At 40.9% G+C, this 14,743-nt stretch overlaps 1 protein-coding gene across 7 annotated transcripts in view; it reads right to left on the bottom strand.

Annotated features, from left to right (window-relative positions):
• The window catches only part of LOC148220225 (arrestin domain-containing protein 3-like), a 69,249-nt gene that overhangs the window by 24,388 nt on the left and 30,118 nt on the right, over positions 1–14,743 (bottom strand). Inside the window, exons 8-9 of one of the 7 annotated variants that reach the window (XM_088155623.1) lie at positions 11,114–11,225; positions 4,609–10,197 (exon numbers count right to left, since the gene is read on the bottom strand). The exons of 3 other annotated variants lie outside the window; for them this stretch is intronic. In XM_088155623.1, coding sequence (XP_088011749.1) covers positions 11,163–11,225 — 63 coding nt within the window. In that variant the 3' untranslated portion in view covers positions 4,609–10,197; positions 11,114–11,162. Of the gene's footprint in view, positions 1–4,608; positions 14,133–14,743 lie in introns of those variants that run through there. 3 more of the 7 variants (XM_088155624.1, XM_088155622.1, XM_088155625.1) reach the window with 3 other exon arrangements.

Here is a 14,743-nt window from a genome sequence, read left to right as displayed (position 1 = left end):
CTTCATCTGGGACCTGACTCTTCTTTTTGTTTGTTTTTTTTGTTTGTTTGTTTGTTTTTTTTTTTACTCAGGAGAGAGAACAAAGTATTTCTAAAGTCTTATTTTGGGCATTGAAAGAGTTAATATCTTGTCCGGGCAGCAGAGGGGCTTGTGATCTTTTTCAGGTGGGGCGGCTGGAACTATTTATGATAAAGTCTTTTAAGGCCAGGCTGAGGCTGGTTAGGATTGTAGGACTCAACCAGAAGGCGCTGATGGGTTTTCTGGCTGCATGGCTGTTTTCCGGCATTTGCTGCATTCAATTGCAGCTGCGGGCTGGTGGTCTTCCCTCCACCCTGCCTAGCAGGCAAGGGCGGGGGGGACCTTGCCAGAATGGGGCATAGCTGTCTCTCCCCCAGGCCGCGTAGGCGGCGGGGGGGAGGGCCTCTCCTCCCCCTGGCTGTCGGGGCTCCTGGTTGAAAACGGGGTCCGGCGGCTTCCTGAGCCTCGCGTCAGAGCCTGTCTGGCCTGGGCCGGGCCGTGTGAACAAGGCCCAGGCAAGTGTTATCTTATGAGAGGACCAGAATGGAAAAAGAGCTTTCCCGGGATTTTTTTGACTTTACATTTGCTTCACAAAGACGTATAAACTTTCTCATTGGTGTAACAATGCGTCAGTATTAAAAATCCGACACTGATTGGTCCTTGTCATGTACAAAGAAAACTGCTCAAGTTTCAACAAATAAAAATTTCAAGAAACCTGTGCTAGTTACACCTGGGGAAGGGCAGAGTTAGAAAGGTTTTTTTCTATGAGAACTTCCTCTGTGTTATAAATGAGAGACAAAAGTCTCGATATCCAGCAAAATTTAGATTGCTTTATTTGATACAGAAAGAGCAAGCAGCGCGCTGGGGAACGTGAGGGGTCACCGCCCACTCCACGCTCCACCGAACCTTGGTTTGTAGCCTCTTCTTATACTGTGGGTTCTCGTTGTACACAAATTCACAAAGCCTTTGGGTGATAATCAGTCACAGATTGCCATCCGGTCCTTGTAGATGACCACCAGGGAAGTTCTGGAGGTCTGGTCTTTGTAGATAACCACCAGAGAAGTTCTGGGAGTCTGGTTTTTGGGATAGGCAGTATTGATCAGACAAAGGCAGGAAGGGCTTTTTGGGAAGTCCAATTTTGCAAGCTGGTAGCCGATACAACTTATTTGAAAAACATAACATAACATATTATAATGTAACATAATACAACATAATATAACATAACAAGGTGATTTTAAACAGAATTATTTAATAATATAATTTCCTTTATCTAGTGTCCATGCTTCACTTTAGAGCTTAGTATTCTGGTTTATACAAACCCTAATGCTTTTGTGATTAACACGAATCTTTTATCAATTGTCACATCTGTGAGTTGATAGGACCAATTGGAAGCTGGTTTAGTTATTGACAGCCTTTAAAACAAATTGGAAAAAGTTAGTTGGCTCAGTGAAAATATATTTCGAAGGAGGTAATGGGGAAAAAAGTTGTCTTTCTCTTCTGGCAGCAGTGCAGGTAACAGGACCCGGGCTTGACTCCACTGCAGGCCTGCAGGCCTGACAGTGGGGCAGGGCCGGGCCCCCCTGTTTGGGGAGCTGGCATGTTCTGGCAGGGAGGAGGGGTGGCCATCAACAGTGGGTGCTGTAGCTGAGACCCAGGGAGGCTGATTGAAGTCCCTGCCGTTCCTCCTCCTCCCCCTTTTCTAGCCAGGCCGCTGTCCTTTCTAGCTTAGGACAGCACAGCTCCAGCATGGCTTGGCTACATTCTTGACATTTTCCTGTCTAAGATTTTAACCCTTTTAATGCTCAGTTAAGACTTGCAGACTTTCAATTCTCCTCTGAGTTAGAGGAAAAAAAAGAAGAGCAAAGTTTCTTTAGATGGAAGGAAAATGAGAAGATGCTATGAAAGTTGTCTGAAAATCCTTTTGTATGTTGTAAGAATGAACTAATATTGCACTGAATATTCCGATAAACCATTAAAAAAGACATGGGGGAATTGAATCGTTCCATTTGATAAATTGTTGTGACAATTGATAAAAGATTCCTGTTAATCACAAAAGCATTGGGGTTTGCATAAAACAGAATACTAAGCTCTGAAGTGAAGCATGGACACTAGATAAAGGAAATTATATGATTAAATAACTCTGTTTAAAATCACCTTTTTATGTTATATTATGTTGTGTTATGTTACATTACATTATGTTATAATATGTTTTTTTTTTCAAATAAGTTGTATCGGCTACCAGCTTGCAAAATTGGACTTCCCAAAAAGCCCTTCCTGCCTTTGTCTAATCAATACTGCCTATCCCAAAAACCAGACTCCCAGAACTTCTCTGGTGGTTATCTACAAAGACCAGACCTCCAGAACTTCCCTGGTGGTCATCTACAAGGACTGGATGGCTGTCTGTGACTAATTATCACTCAAAGGCTTTGTGAATTCGTGAACAATGAGAACCCACAGTATAAGAAGAGGCTGCAAACCAAGGTTCGGTGGAGCGTGGAGTGGGCGGTGACCCCTCACGTTCCCCAGCGCGCTGCTTGCTCTTTCTATATCAAATAAAGCAATCTAAATTTTGCTGAATATCGAGACTTTTGTCTCTCATTTATAACATCATTAACCAAATCATCTGTGTTACGAATCCTTCGCCCCGAGGAGAAAAGGGGATCTCTGTTTCTGGAGATGAAGCATGAACAGAGAGAAAGAGAGATGAAGAGAACTTTTGTTTTGGAACAGTTCATTCTTAAAAGTAAATACCCCATGAGTTTAGCATGGCCCATAAGCACAGCTTTAGGAAAGCTGTGAAGATGGGAGGAGCTTCACAACTTGCAAGTTTTTCCCGGGCACATGCGAATCACGGAAGTGAAGCCACAAGAAAACAGGTTTTTTCCCTCCTTGTGGAAAAGTCCCAATGGCCTAATAAGAAAAAAATTCTCTCTCTGAAATAAACTAAAATAGACTATTTAAGTTGGGAACTGACTGAAGTGGGGTTTTTTTTGTATGTTGTTTTGTTGTTAAGAATATTGGGAGAGGGGAGGAAGGGAGTGGTCTGAAGATCTTATTCTGAATTTGGTTTTTTTTTTCTCTTTCTTTGGGTAGTTAATAAAGTATTTTATACCCTTTTTAAGTTTTAGGCCTGCCTTGCTTTTGCTCCTGGTTCTGTCTCACAACAGAAAATAAGTATATTTAATTTGACAAATCAAAACTATAACATTATTGATACGTTAGCCAGAAAATCAAATTAAACCAAGACAAAACCTTTACAAACTACCACATCCTTCCTAGTACCTCAGCCAATGGGGAAAGGAAGAGGGCAACATGCGGCTGGGAGTTTAGGATAAAAAGAAGGCTGCGCCCTCCAAAACCTCGAGAGAGACAACCCTGTGGGCATGTGCCCCAGTGGACTCTCTCCCTTTATTCAAACAAAGTTGCAAGACTCATCTGCCTCCTTTACGGACACTGGCTTTTCATAGCGTGATTTTCTGTACAACAGGAGGGCCACAAAGATAATGCATGGGGTTATTATGACCCCATTGCAGGACCCAGCACTTGGTCTTGTTGAATTTCATACAATTGTCCTTGGTCCATCAATCCAGTCTGTCCAGCTCCCTTTTGCAGAGCCTTCCTACTACCTTCAAGCAGATTAGCCCTCCCACCCAGCTCCCAGCTAGGTGTCATCTGAAAACTTACCGAGGGTGCACTCAATCCCCTCATCCAGATCACTGATAAAGATATTAAACAGAATTTGCCCCAATACTGAGCCCTGGGGAACACCATGTGTGACTGGCCGCCAACTGGATGCAACTCCATTCACCATAATTCTTTGGGCCCTGCCATCCAGCCAGCAGAGTGCACCCATCCAATCCATGAGCAGCCAGTTTCTCCAGGAGGATGCTGCGGGAGACAGTGTCAAAGGCTTCACTAAAGTCCAGATAGACAATATCCATAGCCTTTCCTTCATTCACTAGGCACGTCGCCTGGTCATAGAAGGAGATCAGGTTAGCCGAGCAGGACTTGTCTTTCCTAAACTTATGCTGGCTGGGCCTCATTCCCTGGTTGTCCTGTATGTGCCGTGTGATCGCACTCAAGATGATCTGCTCCATAACCTTCCTCGGCACACTTTGATATGTTATGGCGATCTGTTTTCTGAACTTCGCAATGTTAACCAATAAAAATGGACTGGTTAACCATACAGACTGCAACTGATTTAGAGTTGGCCCTAAAACTAGGATGCAAGTAGTAAAAGCTTAAAAAAAAATCATTACCCAGTAAATGGTTTATATCTTCTACAGAGCTGAATGAAACATGGAAAAATCTATTACATTCTGTTTGCTGACTGATGGTCAAGCATGACAAATTTGCCTTGAACATTAATATGGCCAGCTCTAGTGAGAAGTTTAGTTTGGATTCTAGGCAATTTGATGACACTAAGAGATTGTTTATATTTAGGTAATTGCACTACTTTTCAGATAAAAATAAAAATTTATTAGATTTTGTAGTGATTTTTCCTTCCTCTTATGTTTTCCCATTTTATTCAGTTGAAAACAAGTGCCATATCTCTTTTGAGAAAGACTGAATGACATCCCACTCATAAAATCATTTTAGACAGAACATTTATTAAATCAATGAACAGCTAAGAGGTTCTGACTTCTCCCATTCCCAACATTTGTTGAAGAGAAGGCATGTCAAAGACATACTTTAGAATAGTCTGATGCACAGGGACAAGAGGGGAATCATCTGTCACTTCATAATTCCCTCTGTTGTCCTTAGTGGGAACCTGTAGAGGGATTTCATGGCAGACCTCAGTGCTGTCACATGTCGTGATTCACCATCTTAGATTTTTGGTTTTTTTGTATCAGGGATCAGACTCTACTGCCGAAGATGCAAACTTAATGCTTAATACCTGGTTTTGCACTTCAATATTAGTTCCTGGATATGAGCTTGGGGTTGGTTTGGTTTTTTGTGATTGTATATTTCTACTCCCTTAAAAATTACACACTCTCACCTTTCCTGTTGTAAGTTATTGTCTTTCATCCAAATGTGACATTTATAGCAAGGTGCTTGAAACAAACTAAAAATACAATGTCCTTCTAAATTTCAAATATTTCATGTTTTGAACTGGATTAGAGGTACACTATTCAACTTGTATGTTACAGCATCATCTAGCCTCTATTCAGAGGCTACTACTAGGTCAGGAGATATGGAGATGTAGCTCTAAAAAGAGCAAGCTGCAGCTGACAAGGAGTGAACGATTACTTAGAGAACAAATAGATTACTTTTTTCCTATTTCAAGAATATCGTTCAGAGGGCAGTTGAAACACACCTGATGATGTCTTTGTACATTGCTTTCACTAGAAAAAAAAAAAATTTAACTGTCATGCAAGTATAAGTCCTTGGCATCTCTTAAATGTCTGAGAGTCTCTGAAGAAGACTGTGCTCAAAATTAATGGAATGTGGAAAGTCTACGACTAGACTGAGTCAGGCTGGACTCTCCAGTCAAATCAATATTCCTAGGAGCAGCTGTCATCTTCTAACAGAAGCCTACTGAAAAATCACATTGGACGCTTGACTCTTTGCAGCTGCATATAGCCATATAATTTGATTCACAGGATTCGGTTCAAATCAGCAGCATTCACATTAGCAAAGAAGTGTCCCTGTAGAAAGTTCATTACTGGACAAAAGCCAAGTTTACTCTATCTGTTCTGAAGAATGTTCTTTGATTCTGTGGCTGAACTTTTGTGAGTGCTGCTGTCCTGCAAAAAACTAAGGTAGCTGTAGTTTACGGTAAATTACTGGCTGATTTTCCTCAAACATGAAAGGCTTAAATTTAAAAAGGGATTAATAAGTGTTATTTTAACAAGACAACTGGAAAAAAAGAGATCAGTTTTGCAATGTTGCCTAATATCTCTCAGATATTGGAATTTCCTGATTCATCACCCCTTCATATTTTTTTATGGATAGTTGATATAAAAGAGTAATTAGTTTTATATCCTGGTATAGCACAGATTTGTATGCATGCACAGGTATTTTAATATTCAGAAATACAAAACATTTGGGGTTTTTTTTAAATGAACTCTCCATATCTCAAAGAATAAAACTGGTAATTTCCAATTTTTTATTAATGCTAGTGTTGCCAGAATGATTTTTGCTTTTATATTTCCTTCATATATATATATATATATATATTCATAGCTCTGTAGACTATTGTTGTACAGTTATATAGTTCCTAGCTCGCTCCAGTACTTTTCCCTACCCTGATAGGCAGAAAGACAAAAGACATTCCAGAGGCTCCAAAACCCAGGGGTCCAAGGACCCTATCCTGTCTTAGTTCTTCCTGGGAGCCAAGGTTGAAACCAGCTCTTTGAGACACATTTTCATAAACAAAGTTTAGTTCCTATCTAAAGGGGGGCTACAGAAGAGGTGGAACCAAAAGGGGGGAGTTACTTCATCACTTGTGCTTCTAATTTGGGATTCTTGTCAATTATGCTAATCTGCCAAGCTTATAAAACTATATTCACCCCATGGGGGTAGGGCATTTTTCCATATCTGCCCCTGGAGCCCTCCAGTAAAGACCAGCCTTCATATTGCCTCCTATACTAATATTGTCTCGAAAGCGTGTTGTTTTATTTCTAGGTCTTCAAGGCATCACTAGCAATAAACCTAAAGGTAGAAAAAAAATCATGAGAAGTGGTTGTGGTCTAAAAAGGCAATTTCAAGAAAATGTTGCAGAAAAATGCTCAAAGTGTCTGTCCCTTAAATGAACTGATGATAATTTAAATTCTGACATTGCCACGTAGGATTAGAAACTTTAGTTATTAAAAAGGGTTGTGCTGTTATTAGAAAAAAAATATTCTAATCATTGTCACTCAGTTATAAAGGAGTTCTGGAGTCTATTAATCATAATGAGAGACAACCTTATTTTTTATATTTCCTATTGGTTTCAATCAAAACTCAGGCACAAATGATTCACAGTGTTATTAATGGGGGAAAAAACCAAACAAACCCAAAGATCTTTCTGGATTCTCCCTAGTTGGCAGTTACAAATTCAAAGTTAAATAAAAATGCTTTATTTGACACAATAATTCACGCATTTAGGAAGTCTACTGTTTGCATTATACAAGGAGTTAGATCCAATGTTTGGGTTGTCTATGTTAGTAGCATACACCATAAAACCTCCTGTAACAATACCATGATCATTTAGTGGTCTTTGGTACCTTTAACACCAACAGTCAGGAACAGCATTTATTGGACTCCCGAGTCCCGGCTGCTAGCCTAGTGAACCTTGCCTTAGGTCAAAAGACGCTTTGATATCAAACAATGATGATAGTCCATTCTTTCAGAGGTTCAGCTGTGTGCAGTATACAGAAACAAGATGCTACGGCAGTGCTTCATTTCTGGAATGTTGAGGAGCGGTATTAATACCTTGCAAAGCTCTACTGACCAAAACACAAATCACAGATAGTGATTTTCAACATCTGGTAACATTAGACTTCTAAGTAAATAGCAAGACACACCTTATTGACCCCAGTTCAACAAACCAACCTTCAGATCCCAACTGAAACTCACCGAGTTATCTGGCTTTTAAAGTAATTTCCCTTCCCCAGTTTCCTCCCACCCCTACAAAAATGTGCAATCCCTGCCCCCACCATATGTACTGGAAAACACTAAATAACTTGTACAGAGGTCACGAGTTACAGTAATTTTTAAGCAGTGTCCTGAAAAAACATTCATATCCTGTAATTTATTGGTATTTTCTAAGTTTAGGAGATTGTATTATAGCTTCCCAGCTGAAACCTAGCCCTAGGAAACCATTGATATAAACAAGACAAAGGAACTGAAGGTGCTGAAACTCAGCTCTTGTACTAATCAGTGGTGTAGCTCCAGAAATAGTTTTTCCCTATGTAGTTGATACATATCATATGCATTTCTGATAGTAATTTGATCCTTATGGCTGTTATTTTACACAACGACACATGTTTAAGTCACAAACACTCTTACAGATCACAATTAAAGCTTTTTAAAGCATTTAAACAAAATTTTTAAAGTTTCTTTTTCACAAGGAAGAACAATAGAAAAAATTTGTTTTCCACATAGTTATCTTAAAACAAAGTCCATAAGGACATATTCAGCACCAAACGTTAATTTAAAAAAGAAACACAACCAAAAAAAAACAAACAAAAACCCCAACCAAAACCCAGTCATAGAATAGAATCTATAAAGCAAACATTTAATATTGCACTTTGTTTCTCTAATGCTTGGATTTTACTTTTTCTTAATTCAGATCAAGATTCTATATCAGATATTGGGCTACAACTATGAACCTATAATGCCTCTGAACAACTAATAAAGTTTAAGTGGGAAATCTTTATTTGATAAGGTTTTAGAATTTTTCACTCTGATCACAGCCTGTGATGCAACATCAAATATGACAACATTGGTCAATTTTGCTTCATATATAGTTTTTCCAATATACTGGGATAAGTGCTTCAATGCTATGTATATCAACAATTGTTCCCTAGTCTGATAACAAAAAAAAAAAAAAAAAAAAAAAAAAGTAAAATCATCAAATGCCCTTTTATGCCAACAATTTTAACTTGTATAATTTTGTCTGGTTGGAAAGGATTGAAGGAAAGGACAGTCACAAAAATGGCAGCATAAGACATCACCCAATTTCCAATTCTTTCTTATCAAAGCCCAAACATCTGAACTGAATCACTTAAGACATGACTCTCATTTAATCACCCTGTCATCATTTTTGGAACATAAAATATCTTTCATGTTCTCATAAAGGCCACTTATGGAAAAGTCTATTTTATTATATTTATGAAGCCTTAAAAATAAGGCATAACTCTAAGAATGAGCACAATAGAGGAACACCAGCTTTCCCTCCCCTCCCTTCTGAGCCGTTTCATTGTACAAAGATTCACATGATGAATTAGTTTTTAAATAGTCAACATCAGACATGTCTCAGACCATAGTTTTGTTGCTGGTTTTTGGGTTTGGGTGGGGTTTTTTGTTGTTGTTGGTTGGTTGGTTTTATTTTTTTTTACATGATTTCTGAAAAGAAAATTTACACTTACAAATCTCTAGCATAAAAACACTGATCATATCTAATAGCTCCATCATTCATTTCTTCTTTAGAATACGTTCAAGGAGTCAGTGCTTTTTCTATATAATTTCTCGCATTCTAGATGAATGTATGGTTAAAGTTGTTGGATTTTTTGTTTGTTTCATAAAATCATAGAATATCTTGAGTTGGAAGGGACCCACAAGGATCATCAAAGTCCAACTCCTGGCCCTGCACAGGACAGTCCCAAGAATCACACCCTGTGCCTGAGAGCATCATCCAAACACTTCTTGAGATCTGTCAGGCTTAGTGCTGTGACCACTTCCCTGGGGAGCCCGTTCCAGTGCCCAACCACCCTCTGCGTGAAGAACCTTTTCCTAATATCCAACCTAAACCTCCCCTGATACAACTTCAGGCCCTTCCCTTGGGTCCTGTGGCTGGTCACCAGAGAGAAGAGATCGGCATCAGTGCCTGCCCCTCCACTTGCCCTCATGAGGAAGCTGTAGACTGTAATGAGGTCTCCCTTCAGTCTCCTCCAGGCTGAACAAACCAAGTGACCTCAGCCACTCCTCATACAGCTTCTCCTCTAGACCTTTCACTATCTTTGCAGCCCTCCTTTGTAAGCTCTCTAATAGATTTATATCCTTCTTATATTGGTGGCACCCAAAACTGCACCCAGGACTCGAGGTGAGGCCGCACCAGTGCGGAGCAGAGTGGGACAAGCACCTCCCTTGACTGGTTGGCGATGCTGTGCTTGATGCATCCCAGGACACGGTTGGCCCTCCTGGCTGCCAGGGCACTTCTGACTCATATTTAACTTGGCATCGACCAGGACCCCCAGTTCCCTTTCTGCAGCATTGATCTCCAGCTTCTTGTTCCCCAGTCTGTCCATACATCCAGGGTTGCCCCATCCCAGGTGCAGAATCTGGCACTTGCCTTTGTTGAACTTCATACGGTTGGTGATTGCCCAGCCCTCTCATTTTTCAAGGTCTCTCTGTAGGGCCTCTCTGCCTTTGAGGGAGTCAACAGCTCTTCCCATTTTATTATCGTCAGCAAACTTAGTATACCTTCGAGTCCTGCATCCAAGTCGTTTATGAAGATGTTGAAGAGAACTGGCCCTAAAATGGAAATTTTTTGTTATAAATTGTTTGTTTTAAAGCTCTCGGGACTTGCCCAGGAGCGATCAGAGCAATTCTCAGCAAACTAATTTGAGTATGGCTGATAACACTGATACTCTGGCCCAGTTTTATAATAGTTTTACTCTACCGACCTCCAAACCAAGATGATAAGGCCAATGGAGCAATATTTGGGTCCCTTAAACAAGCTTCAGGTGAACAGAACCTGGTTCTCATGGATGACTTCAACTACCCAGACATTTGTTGGAAGAACAGTACAGCAGCTCATATATCAGCCATCAAGTTCCTGGAATACGTAGAGGACTGCTTCCTCATACAAATGTTAGATGCACCAAGCAGAAATGCTGCTGCTGGACTTGCTTCTCACAAACCAAGCAAACCTGCTTTGTAATATCTTTTAGTGATAACCTTCGCTGCAGTGATCACAATATTGTGGAATTGGAGAGCCAGCTGAGCATGCTAAAGGTTAGTATTAAGACAAAGGTTTTAGATTTTAGAAGAGCAAACTTCAGCTTGCTCAGAGCTCAGTTGGGAGGGATTCCATGGGAAGCTTCCACAGAGGATAAAGGTGCTAGTGAGGGCTGGGAGTTTTTCCAAGAACACTTTCCTGGAGGCACAAAAGCAATTCGTTGCCTTTAAAAGTAAAAGAAATAGGCAGAGCAAGAGACCCCCCCCTGGCTTAACTGCAAGCCTCTGAGTCTGCTCAAAACCAAAAGAAGCATACCAGAGATGGAAAAGCAGACCTACTGAATACTACAAAGGCACTGCCAGGGCATGCAGAGAAGCAGTTAGAAAAGCAAAAGTTCAGCCCAAATTGAAATTGTTCAGAGATGTCAAAAACCCAAAGAAAGGGTTCTTTGTGTATGTAAACAGTAAGAAACAGAAGGAAAATATGGACCTGATGTTAAACAGGAGAGATTAATCAGTCACCAACAATGCTGAAAAGGCTAGAGGTTCTCAACACTTTCTTCTCCTCTGTGTTCTTCACCCAGCACTGCTGGGCCCCAGGCCTTGGAAACAAAAATACAGGTTGATGCAAACACAGACCTACTGTCAATGAAGAAAGAGTTGGCATGTGAGCTGTTACAGGAGCTTGACCCCAACAAATCTATGGACCCTAACACTATCCACCCAAGGGTGTTAAGATAGTTGGCTGACATCATTGCAAGGCTGTTCTCCATAACCTCTGAGAAGTCACAGAGATCGAGGGACTGCCCAGGAGATTGGAAGGCGGCTAATATCACCCCCATCTACAAGAAGGGATTAAAAGAGGATCACAGAGATTATAGGTCCATCAGTCTTATTCAGTCTCTGGGAAAGTTATTGAACAAATCTTCCTTGGGTCTATCAGAAGTCAAATGAAGCATGGGATTGGGAAAAGCCAGCATGGACTCACCAAGGGCAAATTATGCTTAACAAACCTGATCACCTTCTATGACTAAGTAACTAGCTTGGTTATGTGGGGTAAGCAGTGGACACTGTCTACATGGATTTCTCCAAGGCTTTCGATGCTGTTTCCCACAGCCTCCTCCTACAGAGACTAATGTGTTATGGTCTAGACAAGTGGTCTGTGCAGGGGGGGGGGAACTGGCTGACAGGCCACACCTAGAAGGTGGTGGTAAATAGCTCCTTTTCAAACTGGAAATCTGTGCAAGTGGGGTCCCCCAGGGATCAATATTGGGCCCAATGCTGTTTATTATCTTCATAAGTAATCTGGATGATGGAATCAAGTGTACCCCGATGAAGTGTGCCAAGATACCAAGCTGAGTGGGGAAGCGGACACTTTGGAAGAAAGATCCACCCTGAAGGAAGACCTGGATAGGCTGGAAGAGTGGGCTAACAAGAACCTTATGAAGTTCAACAAAAACAAACATCTTGCACCTGGAAAACATCATCCAGGAATGCAGCATAGGCTGGGATCTATCCCTCTGGGGAGATGTTCTGTGGAAAGGGCCCCAGGGATCCTGGTGGACAAGAAGCTGAATATGAGCGAACAGTGAGCTGCTGTGGCAGAGAGCCAACAGGGTACTGGGTTGCATCAACAAGGGCACCACCAGCAGAGATAAAAAAGCCATTCTCCCACTCTACTCAGTGCCTTGTCAGGCCAGACTTGGAATACTGTGATCACTTTTGGTCCCTGATATACAAAAGAAGATGTGGGCAGGCTGGAGAGGGTCCAGAGAAGGGCCACAAAGATGATTCAAGGTCTGGGAAGGTGCCATGTGAAGAAAGGCTGAGAGAACTGAGTTTGTTCAGCCTTGAGAAAAGAAGGCTAAGGGGAGACCTTATCACCATGTTCCAGTATTTAAAGGGTGGCTAAAAAGAAAACGGAGCCTTCTTTTTTACAGGGAATCACATGGAAAAGACAAGGGGTAATAGGTACAAGTTACTCCTCAGGAGATTCCAATTGGACACAAGAGAACAATTTTTCACAATGAGAACAATCAGCCATTGGAATAATCTCCCCAGGGAAGTGGCAGATTCCCCAACACTGGACACTTTTTAGGTGTACTAGGTCATCTTGTCTAGACCATGCTTTTGCCAAGAAAGGTTGGACCAGATAATCCTTGAGCTCCCTTCCAATCTGGTGTTCTATGATTCTGTGACAGAGTATCATAAACCCTGAAGATAATACCAAATGGGCAAACCGAGCTGCTGCTTAGTTGCCATAGTTCAATTTTTTCTTGCAATCTGAAATACACTTTCTACTGGAGACTCATTTTATATATAAATTTCTGATGATTAGGTAACTACATATTATTTAAATAAAACCAAACACAAACCAACCAACAAACCTTCTCCTTTCCCATCCCTAATAGTTAAGATAACGCTGCCCGTGAACCCTGGACAGCATATGATTGTCCCCTTTTCACACTTTGCTAGTGTCTGCTGGTGCTGCTTTCACTTTGTAAGAAAATCCCCCTCAAAGAACAAAACCAAAACACAAATATAAATAACAGTGCGACATAACAAAACAAATAGCATTCTAACAGTTTGGCAAGTGATGATTTCATCTGAGATTAAATGATCTTCAGGCAGTTTGTAACAAAACACTGCTTTGCAATAAAAGCAGAAAGGCAACGAATTCTTTTAAGAAATCAAGAAGATATACAATCTTGATCACGTCTCATTAGTTTCTTTCTGTTATCTATTCCCCCACCTATCTGTTGCTTGTCTACTACAATTGGCTGCAAAACATACAGCAAGGATTGACTTTGAAGGCATGTAATGTTTGTAAATAAATCCACAATGGGATCAAAGTCGAAGAGGTGATACAGGATCAGCCTACTGGGACAATTCTGAGCATGTGCATATGAAGGTAAAGTCCAGGCTGCATCAAATTAAAAGAAAAGGAAAAGCCAGGGCATTTGTCAGCCTTCATCTCTTCTTTTTTCTTTTTTTTTTTTTTTTTTTTTTGGGCAAAGCTGTCTTTTGTTCCTTGTTGTGCAGATCACAAGCAATTGGGGGGGGATGGTGGTAACAACAGTCCATCACAAATGAGAATAAGTTGTAGCGACACTTAACTGCATAACATAAGTAATAAGCATGTGCAAATTTTCATAGAATCATAGAAATAAACCATTCCTCTCTTACAATATAGTTTGAGTGTTTTGAAACACCTGACTGCATGCTAATAAGGCTGCTCCTAGTATGTGCCACACAGGTTTTCAAGCATGTGGAGCAGTCCTACGATGTGCTGTAGGTGTCAAAGCATGATCACAGGTTCTTTTCATTTATTCACCATACAGGCAAGAGCAATACCATTTCCTTTAAAAGCAAGTCTCCACTATGACACCTTGATCTTCAACACAGAAGGTGTGATTCAAAACCCAAGTCAAGTCAGCTTTTTATGGATTCCTTCAACGAGAGGGGCAAGACGGTATCTCATCTGTGGGCTGATCTGGGTTTGGATCAATCTAACCAAAAGAAAAAGAAAAAAAAACCCAAAACAACAAAAAACCAACCAAACTATTGACCAAATAACCCCCTCCCCTTCCAAAAAAAAAAAAAAAAAGAAACCAAAACCAAAATAAAATGTTGTGGCCTGGACAGCTGTTAATATGGTCAAAGGTAAAGAGGCAGGAAGGGCCTTTGTATGGGTTCACAGAGATGTTTATTTCAGTCACACGCATGGATAGTGTAGGGTCAGAGGCAAAGGCGAGCCTCGTGGTGAGGGCCTAGGTTCAAATATATGGGTGGTAGGGGCAGGGAGAGCATCAGAGACCAATTATCAGAGGACATGGGGGCAAGTACAAAGGTGGAGTTAGGGTATGGGAGCCAATGGGGAAATAGAGTGGGAGTGACTGAAAGACTGAGGGACAGGGAGGGGGCACGGGGCCGACTGAGGGGACAAAACAGGTGTACATTGGCATTACAGAACAGGGTTTGTTGTGAGAGAAGCCTCTTCTGTCTCCCTAACTAGGGAATGCCTCTCAGGGTCTCCACAATAAAAACCACAACAACCCAGTGCATTTCAGCATCAAATGCTCAGAATAAAAAACAAAATTCACAAGTTTAAGACAATTAT

Source organism: Sturnus vulgaris, chromosome W, assembly GCF_052056855.1.
Source record: "Sturnus vulgaris isolate bStuVul1 chromosome W, bStuVul1.hap1, whole genome shotgun sequence".
Classification (NCBI taxonomy): Eukaryota; Metazoa; Chordata; class Aves; order Passeriformes; family Sturnidae; genus Sturnus; species Sturnus vulgaris.
This window is presented reverse-complemented; position numbering and strand designations above follow the sequence as displayed.